We start from the raw sequence: 19634 nt of genomic DNA on the forward strand, positions 1-19634 counted from the left end.
TTCAAGCTTGCTCCCAGAAATATAATTTGTTGGCAGGGTACTAGATGAGATTTCTTTTCGTTTATGGTGTACCCCAGTGAGGTTAGCAGTTTCTTTACAAATGCGAGATGATTTAATAGTATGTCTTGGCTTTCTGCCTGAATTAGACAATCATCCAGGTACAGGTATACTTGAATATTTATTTGCCTGCAGAATGTAATGACTGGAGCTAGGTATTTTGTGAATACCCTGGGCGCAGTACATAAGCCAAAGGGCAGTGCAGAGAACTGATAGTGCATGTAGCCTGCACTGAAGCATAGGTATTTTCTGCAAGAATCCCTTATTGGGATGTACAGGTAAGCTTCCTTTAAATCCAGTGTTGCCAACCCGGCACTTTTGCTCAGCATGGGAAGCAGCTGATGAAGAGTTAGCACTTTGAATTTTGGAATTACCAAAAAGGTGTTTAGGATAGATAGGTCCAGGATAGAATGCCAGGAGTGGTCTTTTCTGGGTACCAGGAAAAGTCTTGAGTAAAAACCTTGTCCCTATTCTTCTGCTGGGACAGGTTGAATAGCCCTGATACTTAGAAGAGAGAGAGAACCTGCTGTTGAGCCTCTGTCCACTGATTTGGGGGTAGGTCTGGCCAACCTTTTAGGGTTGGTAAGGTGTGGAAGTGGAATCTGTATCCTTGGGAAACAATATTTATAACCCATTTGTCTTGGGTAATGAGTTCCCAGTTTTTTGCATGCAGGGCGATCTTTCCCCCTAAAGGCATGGTCAGTTGAGCAGGACATGGAAGGTTTAAGGTTAAGTCACTGTGACAGTTTACCATAGAGGGGTGTCTTACTACTTTCAGCTTTGGAAGTGGGAGCCCCCCACTGCTTAGTTCTGTGAGTACCTTGAGACTGTGGCCTAGGTGGTCTGCTGTTCCTGGATTTGGACTGAGAAGGTCTGGAATGCCTACTAAATCTGGGAGGCTGTACTTGCAGGAAATCTTTAACAGTTTGCATAAATTTAGCTTTTTCCTCCATCTTTTTAAGTACTACTTTTTAAGTACTACTTCTGCTTTGTTGTCAAACAGGCAGTCTTGGTTTAAGGGAGCATCCGGTAATTTGGCTTTAACATGATCTGGCAGAGTTTGCTCCTTCAGCCAAGCATGCCTTCGAAGAACAGACCAAGTAACAGCAGCCCTACAAGATGCCTCTAAGGAGTCAAAGCCACATTGCAAAGTATGTTTAACAACTTGTTCAGCAGAAGGCATTAAATCCTGTAATTCTTTATTTTCAACACAGTCAGGAATCAACATCAATTTCTGTTTAGGTGATCCAATAATATGCTGCTGGTACTTTAAGATATGAAACTGGCAGTTTAAGGCCCTAATGGCCAAAGTAGCCAAAGTGTACACCTTCTTACCCAATCTGTCCAGGGCCCTGGAATCTTTATCAGACGGGGTAGGATTTTTGGCAGTAGCAGCCTTAATGCCTTTGGTTCCCTGTAAAATGGTCTCTGGGTCCACAGTAGGATTCTTAAAGAGGAACTTGTGAGAATCAGGTACTCTGTAATACCTGTCAGGTTTCCTGGGAGCCGGAGGTAAGGTGTCTGGGGCCAAGCTAGATTCCAAGAAGGCATCATCTACAATGTCCAGTACAGGAGGGATAGCTAAAGGCCTGTGTTGAGGTAGGAGTAAGAATTCCCTAAGCCTCTTTTTGGAATCGAGAGTAATCCTGGCTTTCCCAGCAGAAATGCTCCCTAAGATTGTGCAAAGTTTCACCAAAAGAGAAATCTTCTGGAGGGGAAGCAGAGGGAATGGAGTCCTCTGCATCAGAATCCTCATAGGTAGATAAGGGCAAATCCTAGTCATAAGAAGAAACAGAAATTTCAGAATCCTGATCAGAAGAATCAAAAGGAATATCAGTTCTAGGTCTCTTAGACGGAGAGGGGTGGCTTCCCCTATTTGGAATAATAAGGTCTTCAGCCATTCTTATCATTTGTTTTTTAGGCATATGGGCCTGACCATGCGGTTTGGACATTGGTTTTCTAGGCGTGGATCGAGTCTTTAGCCTTGAAGAAGAAGATGGCATTGGTTTGATATGCAAGTCAGTAGGCCTGAATACACTCTCAGAAGCCGGTGCCTGCACAGCGGCTCCGGACCCATCCAAGGTAGAGACATCTGCAGGTTCCATAGTGGAAGAAGCATCTCGCGGCATACCTGACTCCGAATGGGTATCAGTAGAGGCCTGCGAATCTAAAGTAGCGGGTATCAGGGGCTGCGAAAGCGCCTCACTGAGAACCGGCGATTAGCTTAACGGAAGCGTTGTTGGCAACTTTGGACTTAAGCTGTCTGTCTCTGACTTTATCTTTACGTTTTTTTGGAATGTTGGTAGTTGGATGGCTTACCAAAGCCATTTCTGGATAATTGAACTGAGTACAGAAATAGTTAGATGCCAAAATGAACAGACGACGAATAATACGAGGATTGAATAAGGCACAAAACCGACAGTGAGGGACATAGTGGTCTGGGCCTAAGCAAGGAATGCAGTACAAATTAAAATCTTTATGAGGTATTTGCTTTCCACAAGAAATACAATTGTTAACTTTTACTGACATCGGTTTAGAGCAATAAAAGGATCCCCAACGGGGTACTTAGCTTTTTAGAAGACTTCGGTCCTGAAACTCGAAAATTAAAATTTCAGGAGTCGGCCGACCGGCACTTGCGAACTGCTTCTGCTTCGGGCACCGCACAGCAAGAAAGACTGATGTAATGGCATCGGCTGCATGCTTTATACCCCTGACTACCTGATGTCATGGAAGAAGAGACCGCAACCGATGCAGGACCCAAGACTTTGATAATCAGGCCGGTTGAGGGCTACCTGCAAGCAGATAACACAAATGTAATGACTGCAACAGTGAAACACAAAGAACATCTGCCCTCATCTCCAGGACGGTGATATGCAAATTGGTCTCAGAAGGGGACCACGTGCCTTGGACAGTTCTTCCTGAGCAATGCCCCCCCCACCCTAATTGGGAAGCATTCGTGGTCACTGTGGTTGTGGGAAAGGACGGAACAAAGGGACGACCCTTGACAAGATCTAGGGAGAGAATTCACCAGTGAAGTGGCTTTCTACAAGCCCAGGAAATCTGAACTGGATGGGACAAAGGTAGAATTAGTAGAGACCACTGAACTGCTAGTGTCTACTGGAGAACTTGCATACAAAGTCGTGCAAAGGGTATAAGACTGACTGTGGCTGCCATGGAACCCAGAGCCCACAGAACTGTCTCTGCTGAGGGATGATGAGCCTGGAGAATGTAAGAAACATGAAGTCTTAAACTGTGAACCCTTTCCGGGGTGAGGTAAACCTACATTTGTATGCTGTCTAACTGAGCTCCAATAAAGTCTAGGGTCTGGACTGGAGTCAGTGATGCTTTGCTGAGGTTTACAGCAATGCCCAGACTGTTCGCTAATACCAGGAAATAGTCCCTGACTTGCCACAGCATATGCTTGGTGGGGGCAGCAAGGAGCCAATCGTTCATGTAAGGAAAGACCTGAATTCCCTGAAGCCTCAGGTGAGCCGCTACTACTGCCATCGCTTTGGTAAACACCATGGGGGCTGTGGTGAGACCAAAGGGGAGGGCCCTGAACTGATAATGATTGGCCCTCAGCTGGAAGAAGAGAAACCTGCAGGAGTGCCTGCTCCTTTTAATATGATAGCATACATCCTGGAGGTCGACTGAGTACATCCAATCCTTTTCATGCAAGTAGGGCAGGATGGACTGAAGGGTGCCCACCCGGAATTTTTCCTTGGCTACAGACAGGTTTGAAGGTGAAAAGATCCCAAATGGGTCTTAGGTCCCCCGTCTTATTTGGCACTAAAAAGAACCTGGAATAAACGCCCAATTTGCATTGGTCTGGGGGGGGGGGGGGGGACAGTTTGGATGAGTCATTTTCTTAGCAGTTTGTCTATTTCCAGTGCTGTAACCTCCCTTTTCATGGGTGGAATGTCTGGGAGGTGTTTTGGTGGGAGAGGTGGCTCTACAAATGGGATGCAATAACCTCTGGATATGATTTCCAATGCCCAACAGTCTGTTGTTACGGACTTCCACTCCGTTGGGTGTTGCGAGAGACAAGCCCCGACTGCCTAAGGGCTGCTGCACGGGCCTATCCAAGAATGGTTCTCGAGACCCGAAAATTCTTGGACCCCCTCTGCCTCTGGGCCAGCATCTATCATAACCCTCTCTGCCTCTGGGGGAAGATGAGTCCTGAGTGTCTTGGGAGAACTGAGATTTCCGGAACCACATCTTCTTTGCCCCTCACTGATTCCTAGAGAAGGATCTTTGAGGGGCGGAGAAGTGGATCCCGACGGCAGATAGTATCTTCCAGTCCTTCTCACTCTGGACCAATGTTTCATGCACAGACTTCCCAAACAGGGAAGAACCATCATGGGGGCATTAGCAAAGGATGCCTTGAAGGGTTCCAAGAAATGACACAGACAGAGCCAGGCGTGATGCCTCATGCAACGCAGGACCCAACCGCTCTGGCTGCCCTCTCCGTAGCAGGGGAAAGGAGGCGCATGGACGTGTTGGCTACTGCCTTTAGAGTGGCCATTCATGCAGAGAATGTCTTCTTACCCTCCACCAACATGGACTCCAGGGGCGACTCAGCGACTTCGTTAACCAGGTCAAGCTGCAGTCAGATGACATGTGCCATATAATTCGGCGCCCTTATGGTAAAGGTTGCTGAAGCATACACTCGCTTCCCCAAACGGTCAATAGTCCTCGACTCCCGGTCAGGAAGATCCACCACAGAGCTCTCCTGTGCGAGCTCTTTCTTTGTGGCAGCTGCCACCATCACAGTGTCTACTGGGGACCCCTTATTCCAGCTAGTCCTGTCTGGTGGGGGACTGAGAATTATATCTGGATGCTTGGGAATAGGCTCCATGGTGTCCAGTTCCTTCCAATGCCTAAGATGTTATCAGATCCGCAACCAGGTCTGCGGGAGGGGACATCCAGGAGGTAGATGAGCCCGTGCTGAATGCCTCTAGGAATACCAACTCATCTGGGGTTGGTTTTTGGGTGGACCACCCCCCCCCTTTGTCGAAGGAGTTCCATAATGTCTCCAAAGGAGACATCTTTCGGGGGTGACCTGGGGGAACCTTCCCCTTCCTCCAAGTCGGTGTCATCCGTGAGGGACTCTGGAGAGGAGTCCAGGTACCTCCTTTTGCACATCTGTTTGTGAGGAGCCTCCTCAGTGAGACTCTCTGAAAGGGACTCGCAAACAAGTTGCTCTCGAATGGGAACTCCCTGAGGCAAATCAAGCACGGACTGTCCCTAAGAGGACAGGAGGGTCAGGGCCGTACCCAAAGTCGAGGGAGTTGGGACGGAGTCTGAGGACGAGATGGTCAGAGGTCTCAACGCACTCGAGAAGACCCTCTCCACCACGTCCAAGGCCAAGGAAGAGCGGACATCCTGAGAAATGAGCAGAGGAGCTGCTCCCCCTCAGATTTGATGGAGGAAGTCAGAGCTGAGGCTGCAGGAGCTGACATGCTGAGAGGGAGACTGGGCTCCAACAAGCTCTGAGCCGACAGCACCCCCTCGGATCCGACACCGAGGCTACAGCTCCGAGAGCTCAGATACGATCCAGTTGGATCTGACACACACAAGGCAATGGCCCGCGTCGAGGTACTGGGTACTGACAGCGCAGACCCTCCAACCTTGAGGACCCTCAGATTCAAAGACTCCAAAATGGACGGTCAGATTGGAGAAAGTACAGTTGTGTATCTACCATAAATGTAGATGTTCGAGTGTATTCATTGTTGCAGTCATTACACTTGGGTTATCCTGCTGGCAGGCTACCCGCAGTTGGCCTGAATTCCAAAGTCCTGGTCCAGCGTCGGTTGCTGTTGCCTCTTCCCTGACGTTAGTGCGCCAGGGGTATAAAAGATGCAGCCGACGCCATTTTCTTCAGTTTTTCTTGCCCCAGAGGTCAGGTGCCCCCAAAAGGATAGGCTAAAAATTCTGCTCATAAAAAAGCATGCACTAACATAAACATTACCTTAATTTACAAGCAAATACACCACATAGGTTGTATAGAATAGAGAAGTACAGATAAGCTTCAGCAATGAAAGGGGGATGGTGGAAGGGTAACCTGGACTGCAACAGTGAATACACTCAAACATCTACATTTATGGTAGGTACACAACTGTACTATGTTCATCGTGTTTCACTGTTGCAGTCATTACACTTGGGTTGAATCCCAAAGCTGAGGTTGGGTGGCTGGGCCCTAAACAGAATTAGGAGTGGCTATGAGGCCCTGCAGAACTGCAGTGGCAAAGCCTGCTCTGGATTTAGAGTAAAGAGGTAAGTGGTAGTGCTTTGTAAAAGTGTGCACTGAAGTCCAAGCTGCAGCCTCCAAAATGTCCTTGGTTGGTACTCCTCTGAGGAAGGCAGCTGGAGTGGCTGCTGCTCTGGTTGAATGTGGCCTAATGCCCTTAGGCACTGATTTGCCATGTTGTGAATAGCAGAAACGAATGCAGTGACCTATCCATTTTGAAATAGCCTGCTTTGAAATCGCTTTTCCTTGCGATCCTGCAGCATATGCCACTAAGAGTTGCTCAGTCTTTCTGAAAGCTTTAGTTTTGTCCAAGTATAAGCGTAGCTGTCTGTGTATGTCCAAAGAATGCAGAAGTCTCTCCCCTTTATTCTGTGGGTTTGGATAAAAGGTAGGCAAAATGAATGGTTTGGTTAAGAGCCGCACTGGACACTACCTTAGGCATAAATGTTGGGTTTGTCCTTAGAGAAAGTACAGTTGTGTACACTTACCATAAATGTAGATGTCCGAGTGTTTTCACTGTTGCAGTCATGACTGTAGGGTTCTCCCCTGCCGGCAGGCAGTCTTCAGTCGGCCAGAATCCCAAAGTCTGGGTCCGGCGTCGGCTGTTCAGCCATGCTCCCTGACATCAGAGCGCCAGGAGTACAAAGCTAACAGCCGACGCCATGTTCTCCAGTTTTTCTTGCCCCAGATGTCAGGAGTCCCAAAATGAGTAAGGTCCCATACCCTTTGCAAATACACCTCAGAAGAATGGTGAAGAAAGTAATCACACAAAAGGAAAAATAAGAGGGGACAGGAGGGAGGGAAACCCAGACTGCAACAGTGAAGACACTCGAACATCTACATTTATGGTAAGTGTACACAACTGTACTATGTTCATCGTGTTTCACTGTTGCAGTCATGACTGTAGGGTAGAATCCCAAAGCAGAATGAAAGGGAGGTGGTCATAGAGTAGAGGGGGCGGCTAAAAGGCCCTGCAAGACTGCAGAAGCAAAGCCTGCCCTAGACTTAGAGTAGAGAGGTAGATTGTAGTGCTTTGAAAAAGTATGTACTGAACTCCAAGTTGCAGCTTCCAAAATGTCTTTGGTAGGAACTCCCCTGAGGAAGGCAGCTGAAGTGGCAGCAGCTCCGGTGGAGTGAGTCCTTATACTCCCTGGGATTTGCTTTCCATGGTGTGAATAGCAAAATCGGATTCCATGAGCAATCCATTTAGAAATGGTCTGTTTTGAAATGGCTTTGCCTTGGGAACTTGAAGCATAAAAAACAAACAATTGCTCTGATTTCCTGATGTCCTTGGTTCTCTCCAGGTAAAAACGTAGTTGTCTGTGTACATCCAAGGAATGTAAGATCCTTTCCCCTTTATTTTGAGGAGTGGGGAAAAAAGTTGGCAAGTGAATAGTTTGATTTAAAGCCACTTTGGAAACCACCTTAGGCATGAAAGTAGGATTAGTCCTTAAAGACACCCTGTCTTGATGAAAAATAATATAAGGTTCCACAGCCATAAGTGCTTGCAACTCTGAAACTCTCCTGGCAGAGGTCAGAGCTAAGAGGATGGCTGTCTTCCAAGATAAAAACTTGATGTCAGATGTGGCAGCAGGCTCAAAAGGAGGTAAGGTAAGCTTTTCCAAAACATAGTTGAGATCCCAAGCAGGAATGGGAGGAGATCTAGGGGGCCTTAAGTTCTTAGCTCCTCTGAGAAACTGTCTCATGAGCTGGTGGGAAAAGATTGGAGGGTCTGTATTATAATGAGCAGAAATAGCAGAGGCATGTATCTTAATGGAAGAGAAAGAGAGACCCTTATGTAAAAGGTCTGTCAGGTAAAGTAAAATCAAAGGAATGTTAGGAAGAAGAGGATCAGAATCCTGAGCCTGCATCCAGGAACAAAATCTTTTCCATTTTCCTGCATAAGATTTTCTAGTGGTAGGACGTCTGGCTTCTAAAATGACATCCATAACCTGCTTGGGTATGAGAGAATGAATCAAAGACCCTGGATTAACCAGGCCGCCAGACTGAGAGTTCTGACATAGGAGTGTAGAACCTGACCATGGTGTTGGGACAGAAGGTTCGGAGTCTGTGGTAAAACCCAAGGGGGCTCCAGACAAAGGTTTTTCAGTGTTGGGTACCAAAACTGTCGAGGCCAATTTGGGGCCAGCAAGATTATCATCTTGGGCTTGTCCTGTTTGATCTTTAATAATACCCGTGGAAGAAGAGGAAGAGACGGAAAGGCATATCCCGAGAGGTTTCTCCAACTGAATGATAGTGCATCCACTTTCCAAGCTTGTTCGTGGAAAGTCCTGGTGCAAAAAATCTGTAGTTGATGATTGAGGTGGGATGCAAAGAGGTCTATGTGAGGACATCCCCAGACTGCTGTTATAATCTTGAATATTTCAGTGTCCAGCATCCATTCGTGTGGGTCCGAAAGGTTTCTGCTCAGACTGTCTGGCAGGAAGTTTTGCTTCCCTGGTAGAAACTGAGCTTGAAGGTCCAGATTGCAAGCTAGAGCTGTGTTCCACAGATCCATGGCTAGTATGCAAAGGGGGTAGGAATGAGTGCCCCCTTGCTTGTTTATGTACCACATAACTGTGGTGTTGTCTGTCCGTATCAGTAATTGTCTTGGTTGTAGAAGATTCCTGAAGGCCAATAGAGCTTTCTGAACGGCTAACATTTCCTTTAAATTGATACGCAGGTGCTTCTGATCCTTTGTCCAAAGGCCCTGCAGACAGTTGCCCTGAAAATGGGCTCCCCATGCTTAATCTGAGGCGTCCGTGGTTAGTATCTGAGTAGCAGGAGGCAGACAGAAGGGCTTTCCTTTGTTTAGAGTACATGCCTTGGACCACCAAAGGAATTCCTTTTGAAGACAAGGCAGGACGGGGATCAGTATGTCTAAACTGTGGCAATGCTGAGACCATACACTTTTCAGGTACCACTGTAAGGATGCAGGAGGCCATGTAACCCAAAGCCTGCAGGAATCTCCTTGCAGATAGCTGAGTTAAAGTTGCCAAGGTTTTGAAAGTTGAAGCCAGCTGTAACTGTTTTTCGTATGTAGAAATGCCATCTGGGTTGTTGTGTTTAGAGAAGCGCCCAGAAAAATTATCTGTTGTGAGGGTGTCAAATTTGACTTTTTTATGTTTACAGTGAATCCCAGGAACTTGAGAAGATTCTGAACAAACTGTAGATGCTGGAGTAAGACATCCTTGCTGTCTGCCTGAATAAGACAGTCATCCAGATAAGGGTAAATTTGAATTCCCTTGAGTCTGCAATAAGCTACTACTGGAGCCAGGCATTTGGTGAAGACCCTGGGCGCAGTAGACAATCCAAAGGGCAGCGCAGAGAATTGAAAGTGCCTCGATCCGGCCTTGAACCTGAGGTATTTTCTGCGTTCCTGCCTGATGGGAATGCGTAAATATGCCTCCTTTAAATCCAAAGTTACCACCCATGCATTTTTGGTCAGCATTGGAAGTAGCTGCTGTAGAGTAAGCATCCTGAATTTTGGTATCTCTAGAAAAGTGTTCAAGACTGACAGATCCAGAATGGGTCTCCATGAATTCTGCTTCCTGGGGACTAGAAAGAGCCTTGAGTAAAAACCTTGCCCCATCTCTGAAAGTGGAACTAGTTCTATGGCTTTCATAGCCAAGAGAGCTTCCACCTGGTTTTAAGGCCTCTGTCCATTGATGTTTTGGAAGATCTGGCCATCCGCTTGGCCTTGGTAGGGTATGAAAATGGAATTTGTAACCTCTTGAAACCACATCCAGAACCCACTTGTCTTGGGTTATACGAGTCCAATTTAGGTGAAAAAAGAGAAAGTTTTCCTCCGAGAGGGGCTTCCAGGCAAGAAGTTCCTGCAGCCCAACAGAGGGAGTAATTGAGTCTGTTTCCTATGAGCTTGCGACCTGTCCTCTCCTCCTCTAGGGGTGGAAGCAGTCCACTGTCTTGGTCTATAAGAGGCTTGTGTTTGAGGCCTTCCTCGGGAGTGCCTGTATCTACCCCTCTGAGGCCTGTCTGAATTGGGAAAGGACCAATTTTTTGTAGGCCAATTCCCACTAAATCTGGGTGGCTGTACTTGTAAGAAATCTTTAACTGTTTGCATGGATTTTGCCTTGTCCTCCATCTTTTTAATCACCTCTTCAGCTTTAGATCCAAACAAAACATTATGCTGAACAGGAGCATCCAATAATTTAGCTTTTACTTGATCTGGCAAATTTTGTTCCTTTAACCATGCATGCCTTCTAATTACTGTGCCAGAGGCAGCAGCCCTACAAGAAGCCTCCAAGGCATCAAATCCACAGTGTAAACCATGCTTCCCAACTTGTTCAGTGGCATGCATTAAGTCATGTAATTCCTTATGATCTGCACAGGCGGAAATGGAAGTTAGCTTTTGTTTTAAAACAGACAGGAGAAATTGCTGGTATTTCAGCATATGAAACTGACAGTTTAAAGCCCTAATAGATAAAGTAGCAGAAGTGTACACTTTTTTGCCCCATCTTTCTAAAGATCTGGAATCCTTCTCAGTAGGAATGGGGTTTTTAGCAGAAGCGGCCTTAACGCCCTTAGGACCCTGAGAAATGGTTTCAGGGTCAGCAGTAGGGTTCTTGTACAAAAACTGGTGGGAATCAGGAACCCTGTAATATCTGTCAGGCTTAACAGGAGCTGGAGGAAAAGAGTCAGGGGTTAAGTTAGCTTCCGAAAAAGCATCATCCACAATATCCAAAATAGGAGGAATAGCCAGGGGTCTATGTTGAGGAAGAAGAAGAAAATCCGTTAGTCTTTTCTTAGATTCCGAATACTCCTGTCCTTCCCAGTGGAAATGTTCCCTCATTTCATGCAAAGTTTCCCCAAAAGAGAAATCCTCAGGGGGAGAAGCTGAAGGAATGGATTCCTCAGCATCAGAATCCTCATAAGGAGGGAAAGAATATTCCTGGTCAGAAGAAGAAACTGAAGAAACAGAAGCCTGATCAGAGGAGTCATAATAAACTTCCTGCCTTGGCCTTTTATCTGGAGGGGGATGTGAACCCCTAATCATAGTAAGTAAGTCCTCCGCCATCTTAAGTAACTGTTTCTGTGACTTGGGAGCCGGATCAGAAGAGGCCTGGGTTGCAGTCTTTGATTTGGAAGGAGTCTTTGCCTTTGTCTTTGGCTTTGCCTTTATTAGTAGCTGAGTAGGCCTGAAAACCCCTTGAAGCGGTACCTGCACAGCTCCGGACCAATCCGAAGGAGCATTGTCCGAAGGTCCTGCAACAGAAATATTCAAAGGCCTAGTTGGCTCCTCGTGGGAGTCTGTTTCGGCCATCGGTTCCGAAATGGCAGACGACAGGGGCTGCAAAAGCGCCTCACTGACGACGGCCGAACCTGAAGCTGGCTCTGCTTGTACGATATCGTCTGATTTGGACCTTGGAGGCCTGTCTTTGTCCTTGCGTCGTTTGTGAACTCCGGTGGCCGGAACCGTATCCGACGACATTTTCTAATTAAAACGCCTACCGAAGTAATGAAAAGCAAAATCGTACCTTCGTTTAATTGTACGTTGATTGAATCTAGCACAAAACCGACAACTAGCTACGTTGTGGTCAGGGTCTAAGCAAGGAATACAGTAAGAATGAAAATCCTTATGATGTATTTGCTTCCCACATGAAATACAATTATTAACTTTTTCTGACATCGGACTGGAGCAAGAAAAAAGTTTCCCGAACGGGGTACTTAGCTTTGAGTAGGAGAAGAAAGTCTTCGGACTGAAGTTTGTTCAGAAAAAATTGTCAGGAGTCAGCCGACCGGCACTTGCGAACTGCTATCACCGCATGGCAAGAAAGACTGGAAAACATGGCGTCGGCTGTCAGCTATGTACTCCTGGTGCTCTGACGTCAGGGAGCATGGCTGAACAGCCGACGCCGGACCCAGACTTTGGGATTCTGGCCGACCGAGGACTGCCTGCCGGCAGGGGAGAACCCTACAGTCATGACTGCAACAGTGAAACATGATGAACATCCCTGTCCGGATGGAAAATAATAAAAGGTTCCACAGTCATTAGTGCCTGCAACTCTGAGACTCTTCTTGAAGTTATCGCTAGGAGCAGAGCTGTTTTCCATGATAAGTATTTTATCTCAGCTGTATTGGCTGGCTCAAAAGGAGGCAGTGTGAGCTTTTCCAAGACAAAATTGAGGTCCCATGCAGGTATTGGAGCTCTCCTTGGAAGTCTTATGTTTTTGACCCCTCTGAGGTACTGCCTTAGCAGTGGATGTGAAAAAATATGTGGATCCGTATTGTAATGAGCTGAAATGGCAGAGGCATGGATCTTAATTGATGAGAAGGATAGGCCTTTGTCCAGCATCTCAGTTAGGTATTGTAAAATCTGAGGAATATTTAGAACAAGCGTGTCACTTCCTTGTGCCTGGTTCCAAGCACAGAATCTCTTCCATTTTTCTGCATAAGATGTTCTGGTGCTGGGCCTCCTGGCCTCCAAAATAACATCCATAACTGCTTTAGAGAGAGGTATGTTCTGAATGGTTACATTATCCGCCATGCAGCCAGATTTAGGGTTCTGAGTTGGCTGTGCAGTATCCGATTGTTCCGTTGGATCAGTAGATGAGGAATTTGAGGTAATGTCCAGGCTGGGCCTTGAGACAAGCTCTTTAGGATTGGATACCAGCGCTGGCGTGGCCAGTCTGGGGCAATCAGCATAATTTTTGGCTTCTCTTGTCTGACTTTTAGGAGTACCTTGGGGAGGAGAGGCAGTGGAGGAAAGGCATATACTGTAAGGATTTTCCAGCTGAATGATAGGGCATCCACCTTCCATGCTTGTTTGTGATAAGTCCTTGTGCAAAATCTCTGTAGTTGGCAGTTGTGAGGGGAGGCAAATAGATCTATGTCTGGGCATCCCCATTTCCTTGTTATCATGCTGAAGATTTGTGGATCTAGTTTCCACTTGTGAAGATCCATGAGGTTTCTGCTTAGTTCGTCTGCCAGAGTATTTGTCTTTCCTGGCAGGAATTGTGCTTGCAGGTGTACTTGATAAGTCAATGCTGTGTTCCACAAAGTCATGGCTTGCCTGCAGAGGGGGTAGGAATGTGTGCCTTTTTGCTTGTTTATGCACCACATGAGTGTAGTATTGTCCATCTTTATCAGCAGTTGTCCTGGATGAAGTAGATCCTTGAAGGCTGTCAGGGCATTCTGTACAGCTAGCATCTCTTTTTGATTGATATGAAGATGCATTTGGCTTGCGGGCCATGTGCACTGAATACATTTTCCTGCCATGTGGGCCCCCCAGGCATAATTTGATGCATCTGTTGTTAGTGTCTGCCTGGCTGTGGGTAAAGTGAATGGCTGCCCCTTGTTGTGGAGACAGGCCTGTGCCCACCATCAAAACTCCTGTTGCAGGCAGGGAATGAGGGTAATTAATGTTTCCAGGCTGTGGCAATGTTGAGTCCAAACACTTTTTAAATACCATTGTAGCTTCCTCATATGCAGTCTTGAATATGGAATTAGCAGAATGCAGGATGCCATGAAGCCCAAAGCCTGCAGAATTTTTCTTGCAGATAACTGGGTCGTTGTTGCCATCTTTTTGAAGTAAGAAGTCAGTTGCCTTTGTTTGTCTGGCATGAGATAAGCCATCTGGGCAGTTGTATTTAAGCTTGCACCCAGGAATATTATCTCTTGAGAGGGTACCAGTTTTGATTTCTTTTCGTTTACTGTGTACCCTAGGCAAATTAGTAATCTTTTTACAAACACCAGATGCTTCAGTAGAATGTCCTTGTTCTCTGCTTGAATAAGGCAGTCGTCCAAGTGAGGATATATTTGGATTCCTCTTTGTCTGCAAAATGCAATTACTGGTGCCGGGCATTTTGTGAAGACCCTGGGCGCAGTAGATAAGCCAAAGGGCAGTGCAGAGAATTGGTAGTGCATTGAGCCAGCTATGAATCTGAGGTATCTTCTGCAAGATTGTCTGATTGAGACATGCAGGTATGCCTCTTTGAGGTCCAAAGCTACAAGCCAAGCCTTCTTGCCCAGCATGGGCAGAAACTGCTGCAGAGTCAACATTTTGAATTTTGGAACGTCCAGAAAAGTGTTTAGAATAGACAGGTCCAGTATTGGTCTCCAGGCTTTGTCCTTTCTGGGTACCAAGAAAAGTCTTGAGTAAAATCCTTGTCCCTGCTCTTGCTGTGGTACTCGCTGAATAGCCTTCATGTCCATGAGAGATGAAACTTGCTTTTGTGCCTCTGCCCATTGATTGTATGGCAGGTCTGGCATACCTTTTTGTCTTTGGAAGGGTGTGAGAAAGTGGAACCTGTAGCCCTGAAACACTATATTCAAGACCCATTTGTCCTGGATGATCATGTGCCAATTTCGTGAAAAAAGTACTAGTTTTCCCCCTAAGGGTGCTGCCAAAAGATAAGTGCTTGGCATTGGCAGAGGAAAGTCATTGGAACTGTTTCCTATATGGTTGTGATTTGTCCTCTCCGCTTTTGGAGGTAGAAGCACCCCACTGTTTAGGCCTGTATGAGCCTTGGGGCTGGGATCTGCCTCTAGGGCATCTGTATCTGCCTCTTTGTGACCTGACACTGGAAAAGACCAATTCTTAGAAGGCCAGTTCCTGCTAAATCTGGGAGACTATAACTGTAAGAAATCCTTAACTGTCTGCATAGATTTCGCTTTATCCTCCATTTTCTTCAACACCTCTTCTGCCTTAACACCAAACAAAGTATCATGCTGTAATGGAGCATCCAATAATTTTGCTTTAACATGATCAGGCAGATTCTGTTCCTTTAACCAAGCATGCCTTCTAATGACAGAACCCGTAACAGCGGCCCTGCAAGAGGCCTCCAGTGAATCAAAACCACATTGCAAAGTATGCTTTCCCACTTGTTCAGCTGCATGCAATAAATCCTGCATTTCCTTGTTTTCAGAACATTCAGAATTTGTCAACATTTTCTGTTTTAGCAGTGACATTAAGTATTGCTGATATTTAAGCATATGAAATTGACAATTTAAAGCCCTTACAGCCAAGGTAGCAGAAGTGTAAACTTTTTTCCCCCATCTGTCCAGTGCCCTAGAATCCCTATCAGAGGGGACATGGTTTTTTACAGTGGAAGCCTTGACCCCTTGGGGACCCTGAGATATAGTTTCTGGGTCAGCAGCAGGGTTTTTATATAGAAATTTATGAGAATCTGGAACCCTGTAGTATCTGTCTGGCTTAACAGGTGCAGGGGGTAAAGAGTCAGGAGACAGGCCGGACTCTGAAAATACATCATCTACAATGTCTAGAACAGGTGGAATAGCAAGAGGTCTGTGCTGAGGTAGCAAAACAAAGTCTCTGCGCCTTTTCTTAGATTCTGAGTAATCTTGGCTCTCCCAGTGAGAATGCTCCCTCATGGTATGCAGGGTTTCCCGAAAAGAATAATCCTCAGGAGGAGAGGCTGAAGGAATAGATTCTTCAGCATCAGAATCCTCATAGGGAGGAAGAGAGTATCCCTGTTCAGAAGAGGAGTCAGAGGAAATGGAAACCTGATCATAAGAGTCATATTCTGTGTCTTGCCTAGGCCTCTTATCAGGAGGGGGATGGGAACCCCTGATCAAAGTAATTAGGTCTTCGGCCATCTTAAGCATCTGTTTCTTAGGCATGGACGTCTGTCCAGGAGAATGCTGTACTTGTTTCTTTGTTTTTAAAGCTGTTTTAGTCTTTGCCTTTGAAGCTGAGGTTGGCTTGACATATAACTGTGTAGGTCTGAAAACAACCTCAGAAGCCGATGCCTGCTCAGCGGCTCCGAACCCACCTGAGGGAATAGTTTCAGAGTGTCCAATACCTTGAGTATCCAGAGGCCTAGTTGTCTCCACGTGGGAGTCGGAAGCAGCCTGTGGCTCTGAGGTAGCGGGTGTCAGGGGCTGCGAAAGCACCTCACTGAGAACCGGTGACTGGCCTAGCGGAGGCCTCGTCGTCGGTTTTGGACCTTGGATGCCTGTCCTTTTCCTTCTCCTTGCAATTTTTATAAACTCCGGTCGTCGGTTGTTCCAACGGCATTATATAATTAAATCTTCGGCCAAAGTAATGAAAGGCAAAATCGTACAGACGCTTAACAGTGCGTTGGTTAAATCTAGCACAAAACCAACAGCTAGCAACGTCGTGGTCAGGGCCTAGGCAAGGAATACAGTAAGAATGAAAATCCTTATGAGGTATTTGCTTCCCACAAGAAATACAATTGTTAACTTTTTCTGACATTGGTCTGGAGCGAGAAAAAAAGTTTCCCCAACGGGGTACTTAGCTTTAATGAAGACTTCGGATCTGAAATTCAATTTCAAAAATCTCAGGAGTTGGCCGACCGGCATTTGCGAACTGCTTTTGCTTCGGGCACCGTGCTGCAAGAAAGACTGAAGAAAATGGCGTCGGCTGCATCTTTTATACCCCTGGCGCACTGACGTCAGGGAAGAGGCGACAGCAACTGACGCCGGACTAGGACTTTGGAATTCAGGCCGACTGCGGGTAGACTGCCAGCAGGATAACCCAAGTGTAATGACTGCAACAGTGAAACACGATGAACATGGAGTTATAGGGGTGAAGAAAGGCTGCGAGCTCCCTGCTCCGGAGGGAGAGGGGGCTGGCAAGACTCCCATCTGGATCTGGGTGTGGATGAACTTCTGCATCATCCTGTCCATCTCTGCCTCACTAAGAGTACGGGTTGACCCTGAAGATGAAGCTCCCGACACCGGCCGGGGGTGCTTGTAAGGGGAAGCCCTTGAGGGTGGCCTAGATGGCTCTGGCTCCAGGGAGAACCTGGGTGAGCGGAACCGAGGACTACTGGGTCTAGGAGGGGTCTTAGCTTTAGTGGGAGGCATTGCCGGACCCGAGAGGTCCGGAGACCTTCTTCTAGACTTGTCTCTCCTGTGATTGTCTCCCTCCCCAGACCTCATGGCGGGAGTTTGAGTCCCAGGAGCCTGGAGAGAAGCAGACGTAGAAGCGGCAGCAGGAAATTCTGCCAAAGCAGAAGTTACAGGGACAGCTGTCCCCGATTAAGGGAGAAAGCCCTTCATGATTAACTTATCCCTCCTGTCCTTCAGGGCCCATGGGTTGAAGCCCACGCAGATAGGGCAGGAGGTAAGTAAGTGAGCCATGCCCAAACACACTACGCACAGAGTGTGGCTATCGGCTGGGGAGAGCTTCTGGCCAAACTCCGTGCACTTCCTGAAGACTGGCTTGGGGGTCTCAGCCATCTTAGGACACAACAAAAACTCCACAAATCACTGCAGACACTCACAGACTCACTCAAAGAGGAGAGGGAGTGAGAAGGCCAAAGGGAAAACTACTTTATTTATTTTTTAAATTAGAAAACACCGACGGACAATGCGGGTATAGGCAGGTTAAAAGTTTAAAAAGGGAAGAACCTGCTCTCACACCTGAAAGAGAAAAGGCAGTAAACTTACCCAAAAAAGCCTGGAGCTCAACGACCATGATGCGAAGCTTTACAGTGGCAAATGAGATCTGAGAGAAGAAAGGAGCATTATGGGTAATGGGAGGAGCTTGGAGCTCGGATCAGATGATAGTGATATGGCCGTCTCAGACCCGATTCGGATATGAACACCCACAGGTAGAAGACTAAATGAAGTCAACTACTTCAGATGCAACTTTAGTTCTATGCCTCAGCTTTCTGTCAACTGTATGCAAGACAGGAAATAAATACATCTTAAAACACCGCCTTCCAAAACTAGTACAGCATCATGACATGAAACAATAACACAATTTTGACATAATGACTAGCAAAGACAACTATGCTCCCTTGAAAAACATTCATTCAAATAGTGTGAATAAATGAGTGCGAATAGTACCCCCCCCCCCCCAATTCTTTTATGTGAAGCTAGACAGATCCAAACGTGGAAAAGACATATGGCAGCACCAATTTTTTGAGAGACTGCACTTTGGGAGGCAGAATTCACAATGCCGACTGCTGACTTAAACCCCTTGAAATAAATAATCTGATGCAAATAAACTGATTAATCAGAAGTGATATCAATGAACAAACACAATGGGCAAATGATCTAAAACAAACTTCAGACGAAAGTGATTTATGCAGTTCAAAACGTGGGTCACCTTTTTTTTTCTTTTAAAACACTTTTACTGCAAAAGCAACAATTATTTTCCAATACAACGTACCTCGACCTCCTTCTAGTAATGCCTTCACTGACAGTCTTCCAAGTGGCTCTGAATGACTAGTAGTAGGCACTGTAGATCTATTAGTTCTGATGGACCGCAGAGTTTGCAAAATGAGGCAATCTTCCAGCTGTTTTAATACAAGGATCCAGTGCTCCATATCAAGGGACAGAGCCTCCCAAGAATCTGTCATGATCTCTGTATTTGCTGCTGCTGGCTATAAAAACAGATTTATTTTTCATGAAGACAGTATTTGTTTAAAAAATTAGCTTAAGTGATTAAAAAAATAAACATATTAACTTAATGCAATTATTTTGGTTCTGATGGAATGATCTGACTATAATGGCTAATGACAGAAATACTGTTAGCTTCAAGCAGCCTGACAAAGCATAATTACCCATAGCTTTGTTGAGGGTAGGAGGAAGGTGAGTTCACAAAAGAAGACACATGAAGGAAATTACACAATAAAAAAATTGTACTTTTAGAAGTTAAAGTAACAGAAGGCAGTTTACTCTAAAAGGTATCCTATACAGAGTAATAGTTCCTCATTTATCTAGCTGTTGAAAATGTTAAATGTCAGAAAGTACAGTTATGTAAGTTGAACATAACAAAACGGTACATGTTTGAATGATAACTGCTGCAGCAGCCTTGGCTATATGGGTTACATCCTGCCAATGATACAGCAGCTGGCCAACTTCCAAAGTCAGGGCACCTTCCACGCACACAAATTGTCAGGCAGCTCGAGATGACCTGACTAAAAGACAAGTTTGGGCACAAAGACCTTCAGAGTTTTCCTGCCAGCAGACACCAGGGGGCTGAGCCCTGAAAGGATAATGCAAGGAACAACAAAGACCACATCCTGGCTTAAAAAATGCACTACAAAAACAAAAAGAATGGAGGGAGGGAGCGGCTACTGCACCAATGATCATTCAAACATCTACTGTTATGGTAAATTCAACTTGCGCACAAATGTACTATGCTTTTCATACTGATCACTGCTGCAGTAGCCTTAACTATACGAGTAGATTACTACGGCTAACTATATTTAGGAGGTGGAAGGAGAAGGGTCCTGAGCTCCTGGAGAATTGTCCAAACACAGCTTCATTTAGACCTAGAGAAGGAATCAAGGTTATAGTGGTTTGTAAAGAAGGATTAGTTCTCAGAGAAACCTTGTCTCTATGGAAAATGAGGTAGGGTTGACTCACA

General features: G+C 46.0%; 1 protein-coding gene across 1 annotated transcript in view; it reads right to left on the bottom strand.

Moving 5' to 3' along the window:
* Window positions 1–19634, bottom strand: part of RAB3GAP2 (RAB3 GTPase activating non-catalytic protein subunit 2) — a 2949955-nt gene that overhangs the window by 650000 nt on the left and 2280321 nt on the right. The window contains exon 24 of the mRNA XM_044061656.1: window positions 18432–18645. Within this exon, the coding sequence (XP_043917591.1) occupies window positions 18432–18645 (214 nt within the window). The remainder of the gene's footprint in view (window positions 1–18431; window positions 18646–19634) is intronic.

This window comes from Protopterus annectens, chromosome 1.part0 (genome assembly GCF_019279795.1).
Source record: "Protopterus annectens isolate FY-2018-M chromosome 1.part0, PAN1.0, whole genome shotgun sequence".
Lineage (NCBI taxonomy): Eukaryota > Metazoa > Chordata > Ceratodontiformes > Protopteridae > Protopterus > Protopterus annectens.